Below are 23849 nucleotides of genomic sequence, written 5' to 3' on the forward strand. Positions count from 1 at the left end.
GAAGGCATTTTGTTCAACAGTAGATTTACAAATCAACTTTGTGTGGCAGTACTGTGCAAACTGTTGTACTGAGAGAATAGTCAAATCACTGGAAGTGACAGATGTGTCAGAGTTCTCTGCCTGGCAACTGGCTGCTTTCATAGGCACTGGAGTTGAGCTGTCAGGGACTGGAGTCTCCTGCCCACAGCTCTCCCAGGCTGATGGTGCAAGCTGGCAGCTCCACAGTTGAAGGCTCTCGGGCCACTCCCATAACTCCACTAGGCCTGCCCTGTTGGGATTTCTCTGCAGCAGGTTCAACCCCAAATTTCTGCTTGCCATTGCCCGGGTACAGGCTCTCTGCAGTTGTTCTGCTCCTGTGACAAGTCTCTGCCTGGGCCCCCAGGCTGTCCATGACATCTTTTGAAATCTAGGTGAAGGCTGCTCCACAACTCTAGCATTCTTCTTGCCTGAAAATTAGCACCACATGGATGCCACCAAAGTTTATGATTTGTACCTCCTGAAGCCACGCCCTGAGCCACCACTGGGCCCACTTGAGTGACAGCTGGGGTGACTGAGAAGCAATGTACCAGATGTGGGGAGCAGAGGTCCAAGGCAGCTCTGGGCAGCAAGCCTGTACAAGGCCCCCAGTACTCATCTACCAAAGCCATTTTGCTTTCCTAGAGGGCAAATGTGATGCACCTGTGATGAGGGGACAGCCTTAAAGATCTCCGAAATGGCCTCGCCAACACAGCAAGACCCCATCTCTACAAATAAAAATAAAAAGTTAGCGGGCTGTGGGGGCACTTGTCTGTAGTCCTAGCTACTTGGGAGGCTGAGGCAGGAGGAACACTTGAGCCCAGGTGTTTGAGGCTGCCATGAGATATTATTGTTCCACTGCACTCCAGCCTCAGTGACAGAGCAAGACTCTGTCTCTTAAAACAACAAACAAAACAAAACAAACAGCTGGGTGTTTTTAATTATTTCCTTCTTGTTTCTCTTTTTAAATGAAATAACAGTGCCAAATAGAAAGTATTTCCTCTTGAGTTTGGATTCTGAAGCCAGACTGCCTGGGTTCAAATCCTGGTTCTACCACTTTTTAGTCCAGTAATCTTGGGGATAAATTACTTAAGCCTCTTTGTGCCTCAGTTTCCTCCTTTGCGAAATAGGATAACAGTACCTAGGGGTAAGACAAGTGTAGGGCTCACAGGAATTAATGAGTAAACTTAAGTGTTAGGTGAGTGCATAGTAAGAGCCATGATAGTCTGCAGTGATAACCACCATATGTGATATATTCTTTTATACCGGAGACATTTATGAAGCATCTATTTGTCAGGAAGACATTGGGATACATCAGAAAACAAAACAAAACCCTAGCATTCTAGTCCAGAGAGATAAACACTAAACCTAACAAATAGCTAACATTGTTAGAAGATGCTAACTGCTACACATAAGGGGTCTGAAGCAAGCCAGAAGGATGTGGACGTGGATAGATAGGGCTCACTGAGAAGGTGAGGCTGAGACTGAAAGAGGTAAGAGAACAAGCCTCGAAGACTTGTGGGAAACGGGCACACCAGGACCAATCGAGGTAGAGAGCCCTGTGGTGAGGTGATACTGGAATGATCCAAGGGTCAAGAGCCTACTGGGGCTGGCAGCGTGCGAGGGGAGAGCCAGCAGGCAGCAGAGTCAGAGAGGACAGGTAGGGACCTGCCAGGACTCACGCTGACTCTGATGTTGAGCACAGGAGTGCAGGTTCTGAGTTGGTCTTCTCGAAGGGATCCTCTGGCCACTGTGTTAGAACAGAAGGGTGGGTTGGGGACATCAGGGAGGAGTGACTGCAGCTGTCTAGGTAAGAAGCACTGGCTTGATGAGATCAGAACTCCAAACAAAGAATCAAACAGCCCAATCATCTCAGAAGCTTTGACACCACTGCATGACTCTCTCAAGTATCTCTTTTTCTTTTTTCTTTTGGTAAGATGGAGTCTCCCTCTGTCTCCAGGCTGGAGTACAATGGGATCTTGGCTCATGGCAACCTCCAACTACCTGGTTCCAGCAATTCTCCTGTCTCAGCCTCCTGAGTGGCTGCGATTACAGGCACGTGCCACCACGTCCAGCTAATTTTGTCGTATTTTTAGTAGTGACAGGCTTTCACCATGTTGGCCAGGATAGTCTTGATCTCCTGACCTTGTGACTACCCTTCTTGGCTTCCCAAAGTGGTGGGATTACAGGCGTGAGCCACTGCACCCGGCCTCAAGTATCTTATCTACAAAAGTTCCCTGATTTGAAGATACACATTTCTACTATTTTCACAATTTCTATAATTGTGACATGTCTTCAAATTGCTGCCAAAAACTCACAGGACTGTTTCAGGATCTTGGCAGTGGATTACCTACATGTGTTTATTTTGCAGAAAAACACTGAGTTGTACTTTTATGATCTGTGCATGTAGCTATTTGTACATGTAAGAACACTGGTGCCTATGTAGGTAGCCAGGTGCCAGGCAGAGAACTCTGATACATCTGTCACTTCCTCCCAGTGATTTGACTATTCTCTCAGTACAACAGTTTACACAGTACTGCCACACGAAGTAGATTTGTAAATCTGCTATTGAACAAAATGCCTTAATAGAAATTAAACTGAATCCTAAAATGAAAGAATTTGCAAAACAGTTTGTCATATTCTAAACGATGCAAATACTAAGCAGTAAAATTACTAATTTTTTTAAAGGAATTACAAAATGTTCTAAGTTGAAAGATGTTTTTACTGATCCCTGTGCCTTGAAAGACTGCTATTACAATACATCTACAACAAGAGAAGTTTTAGCAGCATGTAACTCATTTACACAAGGATAAAACTAAGAATAGGAAGCCAAACAGGGAATGAAGAAATCCCTCTATTTTTAAATATGCCTTGGAACTAAAAAGATCAGGGGTATGTGTTATAGAAAGCATTCCTTCAGCAAATGATCAAAACGCTACAATCAAAATGCTACAATGCTATCTCATCAAAAAGAAATTTTCTACATTAAAAAGGATCTACTAGCCTTCTCAGCACGAATATATTCTAAGAGGAAAAGATGGCATCTGGTCAAAGAGTATCCGTCATCCTGGGGCAAGTTCTAAGAAGTTACCAAGAGACCAAGAACCGTGCATACACTCTGGGGGTAACTGGAGAAGAATCGGATTGTTTTGTAACTAAATCATTCTGATATAAAGGCAGCTTTACACTTTCTGGTATAGTAACAAACGTATTTCTAAGACAGGAAAATGTATCGACATCCTTAAGGAAAGTTCTTAGGTCTTTGGTTTTTTTTAATTTTTTTTTAGAGACAGGGTCTTCCTCAGTCACCCAGGCTGAAGTGCAGTGGTGCAATCACAGCTCACTGCAGCCTTAACCTCCTAAGCTCAAGCAATTCTCCCCCATCAGCCACCTGAGTAGCCCAGACAACAGGCAAGTACCACCATGCCTGGGTTTTTTTTTTGTAAATACAGAGTCTTGAACTCCTGGGCTCAAGAAATCCTCCCACCTTGGCCTCCCAAACAGCTGGGATTTATAGGTGTGAGCCACTGCACCCAGCCAAGTCTTTTCTTAAAACAGACTGACAAGGTGGCAACAGTCTGCCAAAAGGCTTAACCTGCGAGATAACATGCTAAGAGCAGCCACATGTCATTTATACAAACACAAGAGTTGGATATGTTTACAGAAATTCAAGTTTTCTGATTGCTAGCTGACTCTTATTCAAAATATAGGCCTGCTATAATTAATTTGAATTGCTAAGTAGTAATTATTCATTCAGAAGCTGTGTCATCAAAAGGAAAAGGTGATTTTCAGGCAAAAGCGACTGAAGAGGAGGCAGTTGAGGCAGTAAAAGAGTTTAAGAAGAAAAAAAAAAAGATTCTGGGATGGGCACAGTGGCTCACGCCTGTAATCCCAGCACTTTGGAAAGCTGAGGCAGGCGGATCACTTGAGGCCAGAGTTTGAGACCAGTCTGGGCAACACGGCAAAACCCCATCTCTACTAAAAATACAAAAATTAGACAAGCATGGTGGTGCATGCATATAATTCCAGCTACACAGGAGGCTGAGGCACAAGAATCGCTTGAACCCGGGAGGAGGAGGCTGCAGTGAGCAGAGATAGTGCCACTGCACTACAGGCAGCCTGGGTGATGGAGTGAGACTATCTCAAAAAAAAAAAAAAAAAAAAATCATTCTGACACAGATGTTTTGCTGAACTGTATATAGAGTTTAGTATGAGGACGTGTTAGAGTTCCAATTTCAGCTTTCCAGTTTCACACTATGATTATAGAAAAGACTTGATATGGCTTCGCATCCTTCTTCAGAGGAGGTAATTTCACATAAACACTTCTACCTAATATTACCTGTCCCTTAAACATCATCATTCATTCATATTCCTCTCTCAAACCTGCTGCTGATTTATGAAAAAACACAACAGGATCATTCCAATAGAAAATGAATTCAAGGATGATGCAGTATCTCCAAGGGAAAAGTAGCTGCTTGGCAGGTCATATGCAGGAGTAAGAACTGGAGTCCCTGAGTGGGCTTCAAGAGGGGCAAAAAACCACCAAGAATGAGGTTTGCTACATATGAAGTTTGTGACCCTAACAGGGAAGGTAAAGAACCTTTAACTAAACAACACTGTTGCTGAATGCCAGTGGTTAGATATTTTTTCTTCCTCAAGAAGAACCCATCACAGTGGCCCACTGCCAGTAGTCACTCTTCATCATACATACCCTCGAAACCCTTTCAATCCCCTCTCACTATCCATCGCCTTACCTTCAAAGCCAAGTTCTTAGGAGGCACGTCATTGTCCAAGTTGTGTCTACCACTGCTGTCTCTTGCCCACTGCAATCTGGCTTTTGCTCATACCAGTCCCAGGAAATACTGTTGCTAAGGTCCCAACTGACCCCTCACTTTGTACCGAATCCACCTTACTACACTTCACGAGTCAGCCTTTCTGCCTCCACCCCACACTGTCCTCTGCCTTTCCTCCCAACCCTCTGATACTCCCAGTACTAGTTTCCTTCCAGTTTCTGAAATATTGAAGGACTACAGAGTTTCATCACTGTCCCTGCCTAGAACTCAGGGAAACTTAAAGCAAAGTACTGTGATCATAACTATTCGTGTCATATACTTCAAAATCAGTAGATCCTTATTACATCAAGGCGAGAACATTCAAAAATGACCTTCCTTGACTAGGGGCAAGATAAAAAGTGCATCTTCTAGACTCGCCTAGGTCTCAGAGCCTCCCACCTCCAGGTATATGCTCAGCCTGTAGCTACCTAAGGCTCACGCACAACGTGGTCATGCTGTGTTAGGGCTCCTTGAAGATGTGTATCCCACACTCATCTCAACAACCTCTCCACAGAAAATGTCTTAGTGATTGTTATCACTTGCACTCAGTTTTGTCGAATTGCTACTCAAATTTTATGCAGGCAATACTAGCTGCCTGCCTACCAGACAGAATGCATTGAGCTGGCCACAGAAGGGAACAGACTCAGAGACATAGAGCATGTCTGTGGCTGCCCAAGGCTGGGGGAAAAGTTCTAAGACTACATTATGGTGATGGTTGCGCAACTCAATAAATCTACTAAAAGTAATTCAATGGCATACTTTAAATGCATGAATTTTACAGAATACAAGTTACACTTTAATATTAAAGTTTTACTTTTAATGAACAGAACACAGAACCAGAAGTTTAGTGGAGAAAACATATGTACACAAATGTAAGTAATTCTGACAATCACATCACTCATTATAATACACTGTTCTAATACTAAACAGGGAAACTGTATTCTTACAGTCTAATAAAGATTGCTTTTCTGTGTTCTTTGGCTAACCCTGTAAATAGTTACTAGCCCAATAAATTTTTGTGAAGGGGGCAGGAAACTGTATAATAAATACAACTAAATAGTACCAGTGGATAAATGCAAACCTGCTCCTGAATTATTCAGGTATTTCTTTGGGTATCTCTCTTGCAAGTCTCTTCCTACTCAACTCTAATGTAAAGGCTAAACTGTAAACAGCCTGGTTCCTCAACCCTGACTGCTAAATATATTCACCTGCCCATAACAACTGGAGACTACTGAGCACTGACACCTAATCACTAAGCCAGTGCAAACTCCTGGTCAACTATGAAGCATGTAACTGTCCCCACCTTTAGGTGCACTACAAACAATGCTAATTAGAAAATACTCATAGCAATGCCTGCAACAGGTTTCTTAAGATGTCTGAATATTATATGGTGCTGCAAGTCAACCATGGGGAGGATAGAACTTGTCGAAACAAAATCTCTTAAAGATTTATATTCAAGGGATATCTAATTTATGTCTTATGTAATTTGCATCTTAGACTACCAAAGGTCTCATATTTGGATTTAAAATGACTTTAAAATTCATTTTGTAAAAATCAATGTAAAACAGAATACACAAAAGTCTACATAAATAATAAAATTATAAAATATAATAATTTGGAAGGTATCTTTTGTTCTTTAAACATTCTTCTCTGTTAAAAGCTGGCTGGGCATGGTGGCTCACGCTGTAATCCTAGCACTTTGGGAGGCAAAGGCGGGAATATCACTTGAGCTCAGGAGTTGGAGAGTAGCCTGGGCAAAATAGTGAGACCTCAATTCTATCTAAAAACAGAATTAGATAAACAATCCAACTCCTCCTTTAATTCCTACATGAACTGCTACAATGGGGGGAATAAATGAGATTTATTGTAATTTTTATTTTTTTACTTAAAAATTTACTTTTTAAATTTTATACAATTTATAAGATCCTTAGATCAAACTGAATTTCAAGTAGTAGTTCTCTGAAGCACTGTACATATGCAAATGATGAAAGGCAGGATTTAAAAACCAATGAATTTCCACTTCTTTATTCATCACAGCTAAAATGTGAAACAAATTTTCCGAGTAAAAGCTTACTATTCAGGCTGGGTGCCGTGGCTCACGCCTGTAATCCCAGCAGGAGGGGAGGCCGAAGTGGGCAGATCACAAAGTCAGGAGATAGAGACCATCCTGGCCAACAGGTTGAAACCCCATCTCTACTAAAAATACAAAAAAAATAAGCCAGGTGTATGGTGTGCACCTGTAATCCCAGCTACTCGGGAGGCTGAAATAGGAGAATCGTATGAACCCAGGTGGCGGAGGTAGCAGTGAGCCGAGACTGCGCCACTGCACTCCAGCCTGGGTGACAGAGAGAGCAAGACTCCGTCTCAAAAAAAAAAAAAGCTTACTATTCAATTTATGTGGTTTAAGGAACACAAGCTACCAAAATGTAAAGCTGACCATATACATATAACAGATTATCAATGACACATGAAAATTTTGTGATGAATATTTGACAACAAATTAATCTATGTGGTACACTGTTGTCTGCAGAACTGGACACCAAACAGGCACACACAGAATTTAGAAAAGAGATACAGTATTGACAGCTACTGTACCCTGGGGGTGTGGTGATGAATGGATCCCCTACCACAACTTTTTGAGAAATATCTACATTTTCGAATTTTTGTCACAATACACATTTTTCTTAAGGAAGTTATCCCTGAGCTTTGACTGTGATTAAACAATCTTTGATTAATCTCAAAACTGAATTACCTGACTCAAAGGTGGGATGGAACTTGTCTGAGAAGTGGTTTGAGATATAGGACCATTCATCTGTAAAATTGAAAACAAACACAACATCAGTACAATGTTGAAAAAACAAAAACATTTTCAACCAACAGTAATTAGGCAAAACTAAACCCACCAAGAAATGCACATTTTACATGAAAATTCATGAATTCATAAGATATTCAGAATGTAGGAGTCTTAAAATTTTTAAATTCTGAATGAACATCACAGGTAAAGTTCTTTGCAGTTTCAATGGGGAAAACTAAGAAAAGCAACTTTTCTCAAAGCTGTTTTTGGAACTTTAAATATTACTGCTCGACATAAAATTTTTAAATGAAGAAAAATAGTCAAAAAAATTTATATTAAAACCGAACTCTTTAAATACATTCTACCACAATAACTATGTTATCAAAGTATTTACAAATCACTGCATTTATTTGATTTAAAAAATAAAAGGCTTTAAGCATCTACAGCTGTTAACAAATTTGTTGTTGTTACCACCTACTACTTATAGTTTCCTCTACTAAGCTACCAATACATTTTTCAGACTGATGAGGCTCAGGACTTGCCCCCCCAAAAATATGGCACATTGACATTTGAGGAAACAGCAGAATCAGGCCATGGAAACTAGAAAGAATTCTCCTTACCCTTTTTCCTTGAAGCAGGCCATAAAACACAGCTGATATTCCCCTGGAGACCCTTCCGGAGGGGCTTTGCTTTGTACCAGGAGGAATATCACACAGGGATGTCAAGAAAAACCTGAACACACAGCCTTCCTAAGTTCCTCCAGTTTATTACCTCTAGGTCACATCCCTTTTGTGCAATCATGCTTCTCAACAACTATCAACAACTGCATCAGACTTAGCAAAAACATACAGTTTTCCCTATTTCTTTGGTTCTTCCTTTCTGGAGGTTCCCATGTCATATACAACTTATTATTAAATAAATGTGTATGCTTTTCTCTTGTTCATCTATCTTTTGTTACAGGGGTCTCAGCCATGATCCTCAGATGGGTAAGAAATCTGTTCTCCCCTATAGACTCTAATATCTATATGCAGATCCTAAGAGGTGCCAGTGTTTCTGTTTAGAGTCTCTTACTAAATCCAATATAAAATCCTTTATCAAAAAAAGCAATGGACTCCCCATCACCCCATTAGACAGCACCCACCAGATGAGAGCTGTCCTTGCCCTCCTGGACTCTCTGCGTCTGCGGTTCAGCCACAACCTTAGCGTCCTGATCAGAAGTCATGGGCTCCACTGGGACAAGTTTAATGCTAACCTCAGGATGCTGTAAAATGGCAAAGACATTAGTCATTTGAAGGGCACAGTATGTTGACTCTTTAAATAAAATTAAAATCCTCAAGTTTTCCAGGACATATGTTTATCCCTCTTAATTCAAAAAAGTTTAAAGAAATCTGCCGCTATGTATACCTTACTCACCAAGAAGTGATACTTAATTTTTTAAATAAATAAGTTTCTTCCTCACACCATTTTGGTGAGACCACACTGGAAAACTGGAAAACCATGCACTAACACAAAAAACCCGTCTGTGCCTGGAAACTCAATTCTTTTAAAACACAGAAAATTAAGGGATTAATATCTAAGATCTATAAGGACCTCATATCACTCGAGAGGAAAAAAAAAAAAAGATAACCTGATTTAAAAATGGCCAAAGGCATGAATAGGCATTTTTCCCAAGACGACATAAAAATGGCAATAGAAATACAAAAAAGGTGCCCAGCATCACTAATTACCAGGAAAACGCAGAACTAAACCACAATGATATTTCACCTCACAACTGTCAGAATGGCTATTATCAGTAAGACAAGAGGTAACAAGGTCGTCAAAGAAACAGAACCTTTGTGCACTGTTGGTGGGGATATAAATTGGTACAGCCATTATGAAAATAGTATGTAGGTTGCTCAAAAATTTAAAAATAGAACTACCATATGATCCTTTCTGAGTATATATTCAAAGGCAATGAAATTGCTACCTCATAAGAATAACTGCACTCCCATGTTGACTGCAGTATTATTCACAATAGTCAAGATTTATAAACCACCTACTTGTCCATCAATGGACAAATGGATATAGAAATTGTGATGTGTATATGTCTGTATATACTATGGAATGAAGTATTATTCAGTCTTTAAAAAGAAGAAAACCTCATTGTATGCTATAACATGGGAGAACCTGAAGGACATTATGCCAAGTGAAATAAGCCAGTACAGAAACAAATACTGCACGATCTCACTCATATGTGAAATCTAATATCTTAAAAAGTCAAATACACAGAAACAGAGAATAAAATGGTGACGACCAGGAGGCTAGAAGGTAGGGAGGAAATGAGGAGATCAATGTCAAAGGTTACCAAGTTACAGATATTTTGGATGAGTAAGTCTAGAGACCTAATGTACAACGTGAGGCCTAGAGTTGTAATATTGCATTATACACCAGAAACTTGCTGAGAGTGTATTTTAGGGGCTCTTACCAACACGAAAGAAGGGTAACTATATGACATGATGGCTATATTAATGGGCTGGACTCCAGTAACCACTTCATTATGTATATCAAAACATCATGCTATATGACTTATATATACACAATTTAAAAAAAAAAAAAAAAGCCTGGCAGAATGGCTCACACCTATAATCCCAGCAACTTGAGAGCCCAAAGCAGGCAGATCACCTGAGGTCAAGAGCCAACATGGTGAAACCCCGTCTCTACAAAACATTTCAATGTTAGCTGGAAATGGTGGCAGGCACCTGTAGTCCCAGCTACTGAGGAGGCTGAGGCAGGAGAATCACTTGAACCCAGAGATTGCAGTGAGCTGAGATCACACCACTGCACTCCAACCCAGGCAACATAAACTCCATCTAAAAACAAACAAACAAACAGAAAACTGGCCAGGCGTGGAGGCTCACACCTGTAATCCCAGCCCTTTGAGACCAGGAGTCCAAGACCAGCCTGGTCAACACTGTGAAACCCAGCCTCTACTAAAAATACAAAAATTAGCCAGGCATGGTAGCATATGACTACATACTCCCAGCTACTCGAAGGCTGAGAAACCAGAATCGCATGAACCATGAAGCAGAGAGGTTGCAGTGAGCTGAGATCACATCACTGCACTTCTGCCTCGGCGACAGAACAAAACTCTGTCTTAACAAAAAACAGGCCACGCGCAGTTGGCTCATGCCTATAATCCCAGCACTTTGTGAGGCCGAGGCAGGCAGATCATCTGAGAACAGGAGTTCAAGACCAGCTGGCAAAAATGGCGAAACCCCATCTATACTAAAAATACAAAAATCAGCTGGGCCTGGTGGCACATGCCTGTAGTCCCAGCTACTCAGGAAGCTGAGGCAGTAGAACCGTTTGAACTTGAGAGGCAGAGGTTGCAGTGAGCTGAAGATCACACCACTGCACTCTAGCCTGGGTGACAGAGCAAGATTCCATCTGAAACACACACACACACACACACACACACACACACACACTCTCTCTCTCTCTCTCTCTCTCTCTACAAAGTTAATAGAACTCCAGAAATAAAAAGTTGTTGATGAATGCCAAATTTATATATATTTAACTGTCCTCACTTAACATCATCAATAGGTTCTTGGAAACTGACTTCAAGTGAAAGATGTGTAGCAAAATCAATTTTACCATATGCACAAACAAAAGTTAAGTTCTTAGAGCATATTTCCAGTCATAAAAACATCACCAAACTTCTAAATATAGACCCAAAACTCCTTCTAATATTTAAAATGGCAATAAATATGAGCCATACACATTTTTAAGAGATTAACAAGAAAGACAATTATGTATGTAATTTCTGGTGAGTCGGAAAGTGACAGTGGTTATAGTGGTGGTGTAACCACCACTGGATTTAACCAATCAAGGAATAAATGTTTGCAAAGTAAAAATTCTAAGACTATTACGGCAGAGCCCAGTGGCTCACACCTATAATCCCAGCACTCTGGGAGGCTAAGTCAGACGGAATGCTTGAGCCCAAGAGTTGGAGACCAGCCTGGGCAACATAGCAACACCCATCTCTATACAAAACACAAAAATTAGCTGGGTGTGGTGGCATGCGCCTGTAGTCCCAGCTACTTGGGAGGCTGGGATAGGAGGATTACCTAAGCCCAGGAAGTGGAGGTTGCAGTAAGCCCAGATCGCACCACTGCACTCCAAGCCTGGGAAACAGAACAAGACCCTGTCTCAAAAAAATAAAAAAAGAATATTCCTACCATTAAGCAGTTAAAAAACAAACTAATGACAATAGGGCAGGCTTGCTGAGCACTTTATTTGTTGTGCCTTTCTATTATTATAGTAGACTTTATGAATTTTTGTTGACAATAATTTATATGCATTCATTCATTTCCCAACCTGCTTATTCCAATTCAGTGTGACAGGTGGCCAGAGCCTATCTCAGCAGCTCAAGGAGCAAGATGGGAACCAGCCCCGACAGGATGCCATCCCAACACAGGGTCACTCACATACACACCCACACTCAGACTGCGACCAGGCAGACACGCAAATCCACCCAAAGGTGTGTACCTTTGCAATGTGGGAGGAAACTGCAATACACAAAAAAAACCATATAGACATGTGGAGAACGTGCAAACTCCAAACAGACAGTGGTCCTGGCCAGGAATTGACTTCTTTCTCACAAGGTTGAAATGACATTGAAAGAAATCACGTTTTTCAAAGTGGTTCTTCATGAAGCATATACTCAACCCAATGTCTAGCCACTAAACTTCACATATAACATTTCATTCAATCTTCTCAAACAACCTAAGAAGTAACTGGATCATCAGCACTTTGGGAGGCCGCAGCGGCAGATCACCTGAGGTCAGGAGTTTAAGACCAGCCTGGTCAACGTGGTAAAACCCCATATCTACTAAAAATACAAAAATTAGCCAGGCATGGTTGCGCACACCTGTAATCCCAGCTACTCGTGAGGCTGAGGCAGGAGAAAATCACTTGAAGCCAGGAGGCGGAGGTTGCAGTGAGCCAAGATCACGCCTAATTATACTCTAGCCTAAGAGAATGAGTGAGACTCTGTCTCACTAAAAATAAATAACTCAATCAGTAAGGAGTAACTCTCACAAATCCATATCATGAGGATTCCTAGACATCTAGGTCTGACTTTAAGGCATTTCTTCTTTTCACTGCAAGCTACACTGCTTCACAAACAAGATAAACATTTTTATTTAACCCAGATTATCTTTTTAGGAACATCTGAAAACATCAGACTGTCAGAAAAATACCTTTAAAAGTGAAACTATTTTTCTCTTACTAGGTAACCATACAGGTGTTTCACAGTATAGTGGCGCTCCCTATTCTCAATAATCTGCTTGTGACAAATTCTCAAAAACATTGTTAATGAAATAATCTGATGATCAAAGGCAATCTCATCCAATTGTGTAATGTGTATCATCAATCACAAAAACACCTAAATGCTATAAAACAGAGCTGGAAATGTAAGCTACCAGAGAAGAAATGGTTGAAGTAAATGTTTCACAGAGGTTGCTGTTTTCCAAAATATGGGATGTATGACAAATGTTAAATTTTAACAGATACATCTTAATTTTAATGTACATGTATCTTTTTTTTAAGCCTGTGTGGTACCAACGTCTTCTTATTAAACTACGAAAAAAGCAAATCAATTTAAAGAAATATATTAAGTACTAGTATAAATGTTATCAGGACGCAAAACAATCTTGAAAACAGAATGTGACTAAATTTTAGAAGACACAGATTTAGGGAACATCTGGACTGAGATTCTAGGTGCTTGGTTCTCAGTCCTCAGATGCACTGAAAAATCTTTGGAGAAAATTGTAATTTTGCAGTTTTATAGTTCAGACGTTTGTATTTTTTTTAAACTACGCAGATGATTCTGAAACACCTGAGCAAATACTTCCAGGCAATGTTGAAGTAACATACAAGGAGAGTAAGTAGCTCCTACTCCCTGAGGTGGTTTTCTAGAAGAGAACAGATGGATTCCGTTGTAAAAGAAACCTACATGCCATTAAACATCAATTCTCACACAACCATCAAATCCAGAAACTAAAGACATATTAATAGATTAGCAACCAAACTGGCAAGTCCCCTGGCTCTTGTATTTGCGTTTAGTTTGAAATACAACTAATCTGAAAGTTACCCCTTCAGATTTAGTCTGTAACAAGATTTAGGGTAATGATTACACATACGCCACTGTTACCACTGACGTCCTTTTTCCCATTCTAGGCTCTGATCTTGGACCTCATGGTGCACTTAGCTGTCCTTCTGTTGAGTCTCCTTTATACTGCAACAGTTCCTCAGTCTTGCCTTATTCATCTATACTTTTCCAGAGTACTAGTTAATTACTTTGTAGAATGTACCTCAATTTGAGATGAACCTAGGACATCTTAACGTGAAGCAAGGAAGCCATGAAGACAACTGATCCCATCAGGAAGACATGGAGGCCAAAGCAAAGTAAGGGAGGGGTTCCCAAAAGCCATGCAAGGGACATTAGAATCAAGAAATATGAACAGAAAACAGGTCAGCAGCAATCATGAGCGCTACCACCACCACCACACTGCTCACCTTGGGATTGTAGGACACCCACTCATTATTCCAAAGATCACTAAAGGAAAACGATCATTCAAACTGCTGTTCGTGGATGACCTGCATTTCCAAATAACCAAAAAGCTGATCAGGGCAAGAACCACAGTCAATGCGGAGTCAATGACAGCATCAGAAAATCAAAATATCCCAACATTAAATACAATAATGAAGTCAATAATCATTGATGCCTGCTAAAATTAATCAAGTAAAGAACTGATGAAAGGTTTCCAAATGGTTAAATGAGACACTGACTGAAGCTATTTTTCAGTATTATCATTAAACCTCGGCCACCAGGCATTGCATTTTTGATGTGATCAAAGACTACCATCCACAAAGCACTTATGCCAAAAAAAAGAGCCTATATTTAATCACACCTCTACATCTTACTCCCAATTTAAAGGGAATTCTAGGGAAATACATGTTAAATCATACCAGCACAAAGCCATCATCTAAATCCAAAATGTGGGCAAGAGAGATAACCTCATTTCTATACCAAATAAAAGATACTTAAAAGTAGTTCTTTTTATTGCCACAGAATTGAAAAGCCTTAACCAAAACTACCCAATGTAATATAAGAACTGTGTTTGGATCCTGAGTCAAATAAATGAGGTTTAAAATGGCATTTTTTACATACGAAAACTTGAAGGTTGCCTAGGTAATAAAGACATGATAAAATTACTATTAATTTTATTAAGTTGTAATCACAGTATTGTGATATTTATTTTAAAAGATCTTGTCTTTAAGAGATAGAAACTAAAAGACTCATGAATAAAGATACACATCTGGAATTTGCTTTAGAATACGCCAATAATTTTTTTTAGATTTAAGGGGAGAGAAGAAACAAAAAAACATGAATGGTGGCAAGCTGACGGTAGCTAAAACTAGATAACTGGTAAATTGAGGATCCCTATAGCATCTGCTCTACTTCTATATGTTTAAAATTGTACACAATAATAAGTAAAAGAAAACCCAACTTGAGGGCCGGGCGTGGTGGCTCACGCCTGTAATCCCAGCACTCTGGGAGGCCGAGGTAGGTGGATCACAAGGTCAAGAGATCGAGACCATCCTGGTCAACACGGTGAAACCCCGTCTCTACTAAAAATACAAAAAATTAGCCGGGCATGGTGGCGTGTGCCTGTAATCCCAGCTACTCAGGAGGCTGAGGCAGGAGAATTGCCTGGACCCAGGAGGCGGAGGTTGCGGTGAGCCGAGATTGCGCCATTGCACTCCAGCCTGGGTAACAAGAGCGAAACTCCCGTCTTAAAAAAAAAAGAAAACCTAACTTGGATATATTATTGTTACACACTTAAGACTTCATATGCTTATTTCTATTTAAAATTTGTATTAATGAAATAATACTAACTGTGCAAACAAATTTATCAACAATGTTAATGGCAGCTTAGCAAAAAAAAAAAAAAAAAAAAAAGGAAATAAAAACACAGGAAGTAGGCTCATGCCTGTAATCCCAACACTTTGGGATACCAAGGTGGGGAGGTCACATGAGGTCAGGAATTCAAGACCAGCCTGACCAACAAGGCTGGTGAAACCCTGTCTCCACTAAAATAAATACAAAAATTGCCAGCTACTAGGGAGGCTGAGGCATGAGAATCGCTTGAACCCAGGAGGTAAAGGTTGCAGTGAGCTGAGATCACACCACTGCACTCCAGCCTGGGACAGAGCAAGACTCCATCTCAAAAAAAAAAAAAAAAAGAACAGAACAAGAAAAAGAAAGTAGAAACTAATGCAATGTTACAATTACTTAAAATATTCACAGACTGCATAAAGATAAAAAAAAGACATAAAACTGTAGATACTGAAGTTGTAATATATTTATAAAAAATTCACACAACAAACTTTGCAAGTACTTAAAAATAAAAGAAACTAGAAGATAATATACCAAAAGACTAACAATGTGTGATAAGGTTTTTTACTTCATTTCATCTCCCAGAGTATCAGTTTTTTAAATAACATATTATTCTTATTACACATCTTAATAAAACATCCAGCTTGCTGATTCCACCAGTCACTGAGTCCCCTACCATCTTTCCTACAGAAAGGGCACTGCTGCCCAATGCAGAAGCATCTAAGTCAATTTGCAGCTGTTTTTCAAAATAGATAAATCAAGTGCAATTCAGTGGGCAAATTTTCTTGTGAAACTACACTGCTCAGTCCTGTTCAGTAAGACAATGGCTCTCAACATGTGGTCTAGGCGTAGTTCAGAGTCCCAGAAGCCCTTCCAGTGGGGCCACAAAGTTAAACTATTCTCAAAATAATCCAAAGATGTTCTTTGCTTTTTTCACTCTCATTCTCTCCTGACAAAAGCACAGTGAAGTTTTGGTATAGCATCAAATAATACTCAATATTCATTTATATGAAACTACTACTAAAATAAAATAAATTACCTGTGTGAGGCCAGATTTCCTTCACACACTTCAACCAAAATAACACCCTACTAAAAGATGAAACGCAAAAGCAGGTAAGAATCCAGCCAAGATTCTATTAAGTCAGGTTTTAGAAAACATGAAAAAACAATGCCACTCTTCCCACTAAATTATTTTTTGTTGTGGCAAAGTACGGTTACCTTTCATAAACAATGTTATCTACATTGCCTAATGGGTTTATTATTAAAAATGTGCATTTCTAATATTATTGACTCTAGATATCTAACACAGTAAATATAGATAGAGATAAACCATAGATGGAGACAAATCACATGAACTCAAGCTTGTAGGTGTCTTCTGTAATGTTTAACAGCACAAACAGGTCCTTAGACTAAAAGCTTGAGAACCACTGCTCTAATATAAACTCTTAAAACCTACTGCGATCTCAGCTCACTGCAACCTTTACCTCCTCGGTTCAAGCGATTCTCACGCCTCAGTCTCCCTAGCAGCTGGCAATTTTTGTATTTAGTTTAGTGGAGACAGGGTTTGCCCCAGCAGGCCGCCAGGGACAGTCCCACGAGGACAGCGATGAGGGCTTGGACCTATGGACGTGTGCCGCGGCGCCTCTTTCCCCTCGACCCACCCCCTCCTTTCCGCATAGCTGGGACTGCCCGAGCCCAACTTCTCCTAGTTGGTTTTCAGCCCCACTTTCAGTTTGCCTACACAGGTCTGAGAGGCAGATAGGTCTTCGCTGTGTTTTGTTTTTCCTCTCTTTTTTTCTATGTGGGGGTGGGGGTCGGGACCGGGGCCGGGGCCGAGGCCGGAACGCTGGGGGGCCAGGGGGCCCGGGCGCTGGGGCCATGGCTGCGGGGTTTTATTTATTTATTTATTTTTTATTGTGTGTATTTTTTGTTTCTTTTCTTCTTTTCTGAGACAGGGTATCCCTCTGTTTCACCACGTTCACCAGGCCGGTCTCGAACTCCCGACTTCGTGACCCACCCTGACCTCATGATCGCGGCTCACGGCAGCGTCGACTGCCCCTCCCTGGACTCAGGTGTAGGTGGTATCGACTGACAGCTCGAGATGATCTCAAACTTTTGCGCTCCAGCCATCCTCCCCCATCGGCCTTTCAGACTGCTGTGATGCCAAGCATGAACATGGAACAGGCCTGGTCGTATTTGTCGTTTCTTTCCCATCCTGATTTTCAGTCTGGACGCATAGTTGATAGTACGGGCGTTGCAAACAAACACAATTTTCACACATATCTCACGATCCTGCCTTATCTTTCCAGTGCCACAAGCCCCATTGAGGGTGGCGTGCCTGATCCATGACGGTTTTATATAGTGTAGAAAGCGTTGGTGATGGCCGTGTGCACCTGTTTTTTTTTTTTTTTTTGACGGAGTCTCTCTCTCTCTGTTGCCCAGGCGCAACCCCCGCCTCCCGGGTTCAAACGATTCTCCTGCCTCAGCCTCCACAGTAGCTGGGACTACAGGCGCATGACACCATGCCTGGCTAATTTTCCTATATTTAGTAGAGACAGGGTTTCACCACGTGGGCCACGATGGTCTTCACCTCTTGACCTGCTGATCCTTCCACCTCAGCCTCCCGAGGCTTTCGTGGTGGGATTTCCACGTGACAGGCATGCATGCTTGCGAACTGACAGGGCTTTCCAGATCCATGTCCTGGCAGAGGTCTCTGGCTCAGCGTACCCCATCAGCTGACTGACTTTTTATTATTATTATTATTATTTTCTCTTTTAAGCTGGGCTCGCCTTCCCACCCATGTTGCTCAGTTGCTCAGGCTGGCCTCGAACTTGTGGCCTATTTCAAGTTTAGTGTTGTTGTTGTTGTTGTTCCTATTATGTTCGCGAGGTATGTGGCGGAAGCTACTGCTACTTAGCTGTGTTGGGAAACTCTGTTCTTAGGACACATACTCCGTGAAAATTTCCCCTTCAAACGAGCATCTATTGAAAAATGGAAACGATTTAAAAAATAAAGAGAAAGGCAAAAAAAAAAAAAAAAAAAAGAAAGAAAGAAAAGAAAGTGAAAAGATAACCCAAAGAACAGGAAAAAACATTTGCAAATCATACATCCAGTAAGGGACATATATCTAGAATATATAAACAATTCCTAAAACTCAGTAACAATGAGACAAATAATCCAACTTAAAAATTGACAAATGAGGGCCAGGCACGGTGGCTCACGCCTGTAATCTCAGCACTTTGGGAGGCCAAGGGGGGCAGATTAAGATCAGGAATTCAACACCAGCCTGGCCAACATGGCGAGACCTTGTCTCTACTAAAAATACAAAAATTAGCCCAGCATGGTGGTGGACGCCTGTAATCCCAGCCACTTGGGAAGCTGAGGCAAGAGAATCGCTTGCACCCAGGACACAGAGACTGCAGTAAGCCAAGATCACACCACTGCACTCTAGCCTGAGCAAGAGCAAGACAACGTCTAAAAAAAAAAAATTGGTAAATGATCCGAATGAACATTTTCCCAAAGATATACAAATGCCCAGCAAGCACATGAAAAGATCTTCCACATCATTCGTCATGAGGGAAATACAAAACACAAAATACCACTTTGAAATGAAATTAAATAAAATCAAGTTAATACAGAAAATTAAAAAAAAAATACCACTTTGCATCCCCTTGAATGACAATCATAAGACAGGTAATAGCAAGAGTGGCGAATATATGCAGAAACTGCAGTCTCCACACACTGCTGGTGCAAATGTAAAATAGAGCAGCCTCTATGGGAAGCAGTCTGGCAGTTTCTCACTATGTTAACCAGAGTTACCGAATGACCCAGTAATTCTACTTCTAGGGATATATCCCAGAGAATTGAAAACACATATCTGCCCAAAAACCTGTAAGTGAATTTTCAAAGCAACATTATTCATAACAGCCAAAAAGTAGAAACACCCAAACAGTAAACTATTAGGTTAAGAGCCTCCCTTTTTTATGTGTGTCTATCATAACTCACTGGATTTTCAAATAGCAAAATCATAATTTCAGACCTTGATAATTTCTAAGAAAATTAAAGAGGGGATTCTCCTAAACAGCATGTAATTCTTTTCTTAGTATGAAAGGGTAATGTGGAAACACAAATTATTTGTATCTGAATTAGAAACCTGCAAAGAAGAAGAATGAGTTTGGTAAGGAATTATTCTAAGTGCTTTCTTTACATGTTAGCAAATAAATTTCATTCTGTTAGTTAGGTTCCATGCCCATTTGGCAGAGCAGGAAACTAAGATCAGGGATGACTTAAGGTCACAAAGCTAGTAAGTTCAGTGAGGCTAAATCAATGCACATAATTTTGCTATTCAACTATATATGTTTGGTTATCACTTAAGTACTACAGGCAATTCACTATGAATTCCTGCGTGTAGGTATATGTTCTATCATAACATGATCTCAGAGAAGTATTCCTACAGTTTCCTTAGCTGGTCTTCACTCCTCCTTTCCTTTTACTGTGATATTCACTGCACCAATGTACAGATCATGATTTTAGCACGTAAAACATCCTTTTTCTTACAATATATTTCTTACTTAAATATAAGCTAAATACTTATCTTTTTATACAACAAAAACATTGGTGTAATTCAATGACAGAATAAAACTGGTATTGGATCAATTGTATCAGTGATATTAAATATATTGTACCTTACATGGGGATCTTCAAGTATATTGATAATTTTTACATTATGGGTTGACCTTAGAATATACATTTCATATGAGATTGCACTATATGGGAGCCAAATATAAAACCTCTCTCCTTAATCTAAAAACAGTATTCTGAAATCAAGAACTTCCTACTCCCAATAGATTACTTTCAGTTCCACATGCCATGTTCTGCACATTCTATTCCCCTTTCCTGGAACATAGGTATCCCTGTGTTTCATCTTCTTATCTATAGCGCACAGTGATACTGAGAACAGGACTGATACACATATCCTACCAATGGTATATTACAACTTACCTCAATGATCTTCCTTTTGTTAGTAATATCCAAATACATACGGTCTTACTACAGTATTGTCTAAGTACTCCATTTCTTTATTTGTAAAGTTTGCTAAGTTCTCTTCTAACTCTAATTGTCTGTGATTAGGAGCAATGAGTTAAGGGATGGAGCACGAGCAGAGATAGCACAAGATGCTCCTAGACAGACACGTGTTCCAGAGCTCCAACATAATTAAGACCATTTTATAAAAATTAGTAAATAATCAACTAGATAAGTAAACAGAGATTATCCCAAATAAGGAAAAAAGGCTGTTTAGAACTGCTCTAATTAAGTACTATATAATCTCCTTGGGAATCAATTAGATAAAGTCAAAATGCCTTACTTTCTTTTTTTTTTTTTTTTTTTTTTTTGAGACGGAGTTTCGCTCTTGTTACCCAGGCTGGAGTGCAATGGCGTGATCTCCGCTCACCGCAACCTCCGCCTCCTGGGTTCAGACAATTCTCCTGCCTCAGCCTCCTGAGTAGCTGGGATTACAGGCACGCGCCACCATGCCCAGCTAATTTTTTGTATTTTTAGTAGAGACGGGGTTTCACCATGTTGACCAGGATGGTCTCGATCTCTTAACCTCGTGATCCACCCGCCTCGGCCTCCCAAAGTGCTGGGATTACAGGCGTGAGCCACCACGCCCGGCCAAAATGCCTTACTTTCAATGTCCAAACATAGTTTGTAGAAAAGACAGTTTACCATCCAGACTTTGATCTCTTTGAAGCTAAATAAATTCATCAGAAAAAAAAAACAAAATCAATGCAGCTAAATCAAATCATTAAAAGCACAATCATGGCTGGGCAGAGTGACTCATGCTTACAATCCCAGCGCTCTGGGAAGCAGATCATCTGAGGTCAGGAGTTTGAGACCACCCTGGCCAACATGGAAAAGCCCCATCTCTAGTAAAAAATATGAAACTCTTTTTTTTTTAAGATGGAGTTTCACTCTTGTTGCCCATGCTGGAATGCAGTGGCACGATCTCACGATCTCAGCTCACTGCAGCCTCAACCTTCTGGGTCCAAATGATCTTCCTGCCTAAGCTCCCCAGACAGCTAGAAATACAGGTGCACACCACAAAGCCCGGCTAAAAAGAAGGATATATTTCTTAATAGAAACATTTATTATGATTCCCCCATGTCCGTCTCTAAATACAGAAGTACAGAAAATAAAATATAATAGAAATTACAGTTCCTCATTCATCTGCCTTGCGCTGTCGGTTGGATGGTATGGTCTATCTCACAACTGCCAGCACCACTCTGTAATTTTTAAAATGCACATTCTTAACTTACAACAGAAAAATTCGAGAGTACCTTAAGGCAGATTATGTACCTTACACAGATTATACACTCAAGTGAATCTGTACGCTTGAACAGTGAGAACATTTACAGAACAACAGACTGCTGTTTCCAACAAAGCTGTTATTTTAGTCTTTTGTTTTTTCAAGAATCAGTATCTCTATATAGTCCATTCTTTTCATTTCATGTTCTTATAGTAAATGTGTCACTCAAAGATACTGAGGGATAAAAGAAATGAGTCTAATCTCAGAGTAGCTGTTTAATTATACATTTAAACTGGCACTCACACTGTAAACATACAAGAGTTAAATACAAACTGATGACACTAAAATTTTTCATTTGATTTTTAAAACAAATCATTAAAGAATTTCCTAAGTGGCAAAAACATACTAAAATACGTGAATACAAAACACATCTCAGTTGGTACAAAAGAAAAAAAATCTAAAACAATTATTTGTATTGGGGGATGTGAGGTTGTGAAATATATATTTGGTCTTCCTCCCATTTCATGGCAATACAATTCCTAAATTCCTTGGAATCTCCAAAGTAATAAACATCTTTCTATACACTAATGAGATGACTGGGCTGGCAGTCCTAAGGTAGCTTCAGGATGGGGACTAGTCACACCACAAAGACAGACAGTTGAGACTTTCAGCCCACTCCCAATCTCCAGGTGGGGGAAAGTGGCAGAAGGTCACGTTGATCACCAATGGCCAATGATTTACATGCCTATGCAATGGTGTTTCCATAAAAACTCAAAAGGAATGGGTTTGGGGAGCTTCGAGATAGCTGAACACATGGAAGTTCCTAAAGAGCAGCAGCCCAAAGAGGGCATGGGAACTCCTTGCCCTTCCCCCACACCCTGCCCTACACATCTCTTCATCTGCTCCTTTGTAATATCCTTCAAAATAAACCAGGAAACATGTTTTCCTTACTTCCGTGAGCCGCTCAAGCTAAGTAATGGAACCCAAAGAGGGGGCGGCCATGGAGATACTGATGTATAGCTGGTCCCTTAGAAGCATGAGTAAACCACCTGTGGCATGGGAGTGGCATCAGAAGGGGCAACTTGTAGGACTGAGCCCTCAACCTGTGGGACCTGACACTATCTCCAGGTAGTGCTGAGATTGAGGGGAGGATGCCCCACTGGTGTCTGCTGTAGAAAATGCTTAGTTGCTCATGGGGAGAAATCCCTGCACACTTCTTGGTGACTAGCGGTCTGTTGTGATGTGAGAGCAGAGAAAAAACTGTTTTTTCTTCAGGAGGGAAAGGTCAAAAAATTATTTTCGAAATCTACTGAAAGCTATGATATAGACTAAAATCTTCAAATATAAATTCAGAAGTTCCAGGACTCCTCCAAGTTCATCTACAAACAAGAAATGGAAACGTCAAGGAGTACAGTATGCAGTATGGGGGGCCTCCCTTGCCAGGTGGTGATGGGGCTGACCCACTTCTCCCCCTTCCGGGGACACCAAAAGCAGACAGCACAATGCCTGGCATACAGCACATGTCACAACACCTACTCATGGGTATTACAAGAGCCAAATGGCAGGCATGAAAGCTATGAAAGTCCAGGTTGCTCAGACAGTCAAAGTCACTGATTCCAAGCACAGAATCTTCAAATATTAGGCATTACACCTGCAGACAAGAATTGTTTCCCAGACAACAGAGCAAACTGTTAAACATTAAAATATAATGAATGTCCCCTTACAAAAGTGATACTACTTTTTTAAAAACAGGCTGGGCGTGTGCTGGCTCATGCCTATAGTCCCAGCACTCTGGGAAGCCGAGGTGTATGCAGGCATTGTGCTGTCTGCTTCAGGTGTCCCCCGAAGGAGGAGAGGTGGGTCGGCGCCATCACCACCTGATGTTTCCGTTTCTTGTTTGTAGATGAACTTGGAGGAGTCCTGGAACTCCTGAATTTATATTTGAAGATTTCACTCTAT

The 23849-nt window shown here is 40.6% G+C and overlaps 1 protein-coding gene across 3 annotated transcripts in view; it reads right to left on the reverse strand.

Moving 5' to 3' along the window:
* Positions 1 to 17025, reverse strand: part of LARP4B (La ribonucleoprotein 4B) — a 78819-nt gene extending 61794 nt beyond the window's left edge. Inside the window, exons 1-4 of one of the 3 annotated variants that reach the window (XM_064371801.1) lie at positions 16623 to 17025; positions 14200 to 14280; positions 8783 to 8902; positions 7600 to 7659 (exon numbers count right to left, since the gene is read on the reverse strand). In XM_064371801.1, the coding sequence (XP_064227871.1) occupies positions 7600 to 7659; positions 8783 to 8863 (141 nt within the window). In that variant the 5' untranslated portion in view covers positions 8864 to 8902; positions 14200 to 14280; positions 16623 to 17025. Of the gene's footprint in view, positions 1 to 7599; positions 7660 to 8782; positions 9221 to 14199; positions 14281 to 16622 lie in introns of those variants that run through there. The other 2 variants (XM_021670717.2, XM_021670718.2) reach the window with 2 other exon arrangements.
* Between the last annotated feature and the right edge of the window lie 6824 nt (positions 17026 to 23849).

The sequence above is a fragment of the Aotus nancymaae genome, unplaced genomic scaffold, assembly GCF_030222135.1.
Source record: "Aotus nancymaae isolate 86718 unplaced genomic scaffold, 86718_ANA_hifiasm-v0.15.2.pri h1tg000173l, whole genome shotgun sequence".
Taxonomy (NCBI): domain Eukaryota; kingdom Metazoa; phylum Chordata; class Mammalia; order Primates; family Aotidae; genus Aotus; species Aotus nancymaae.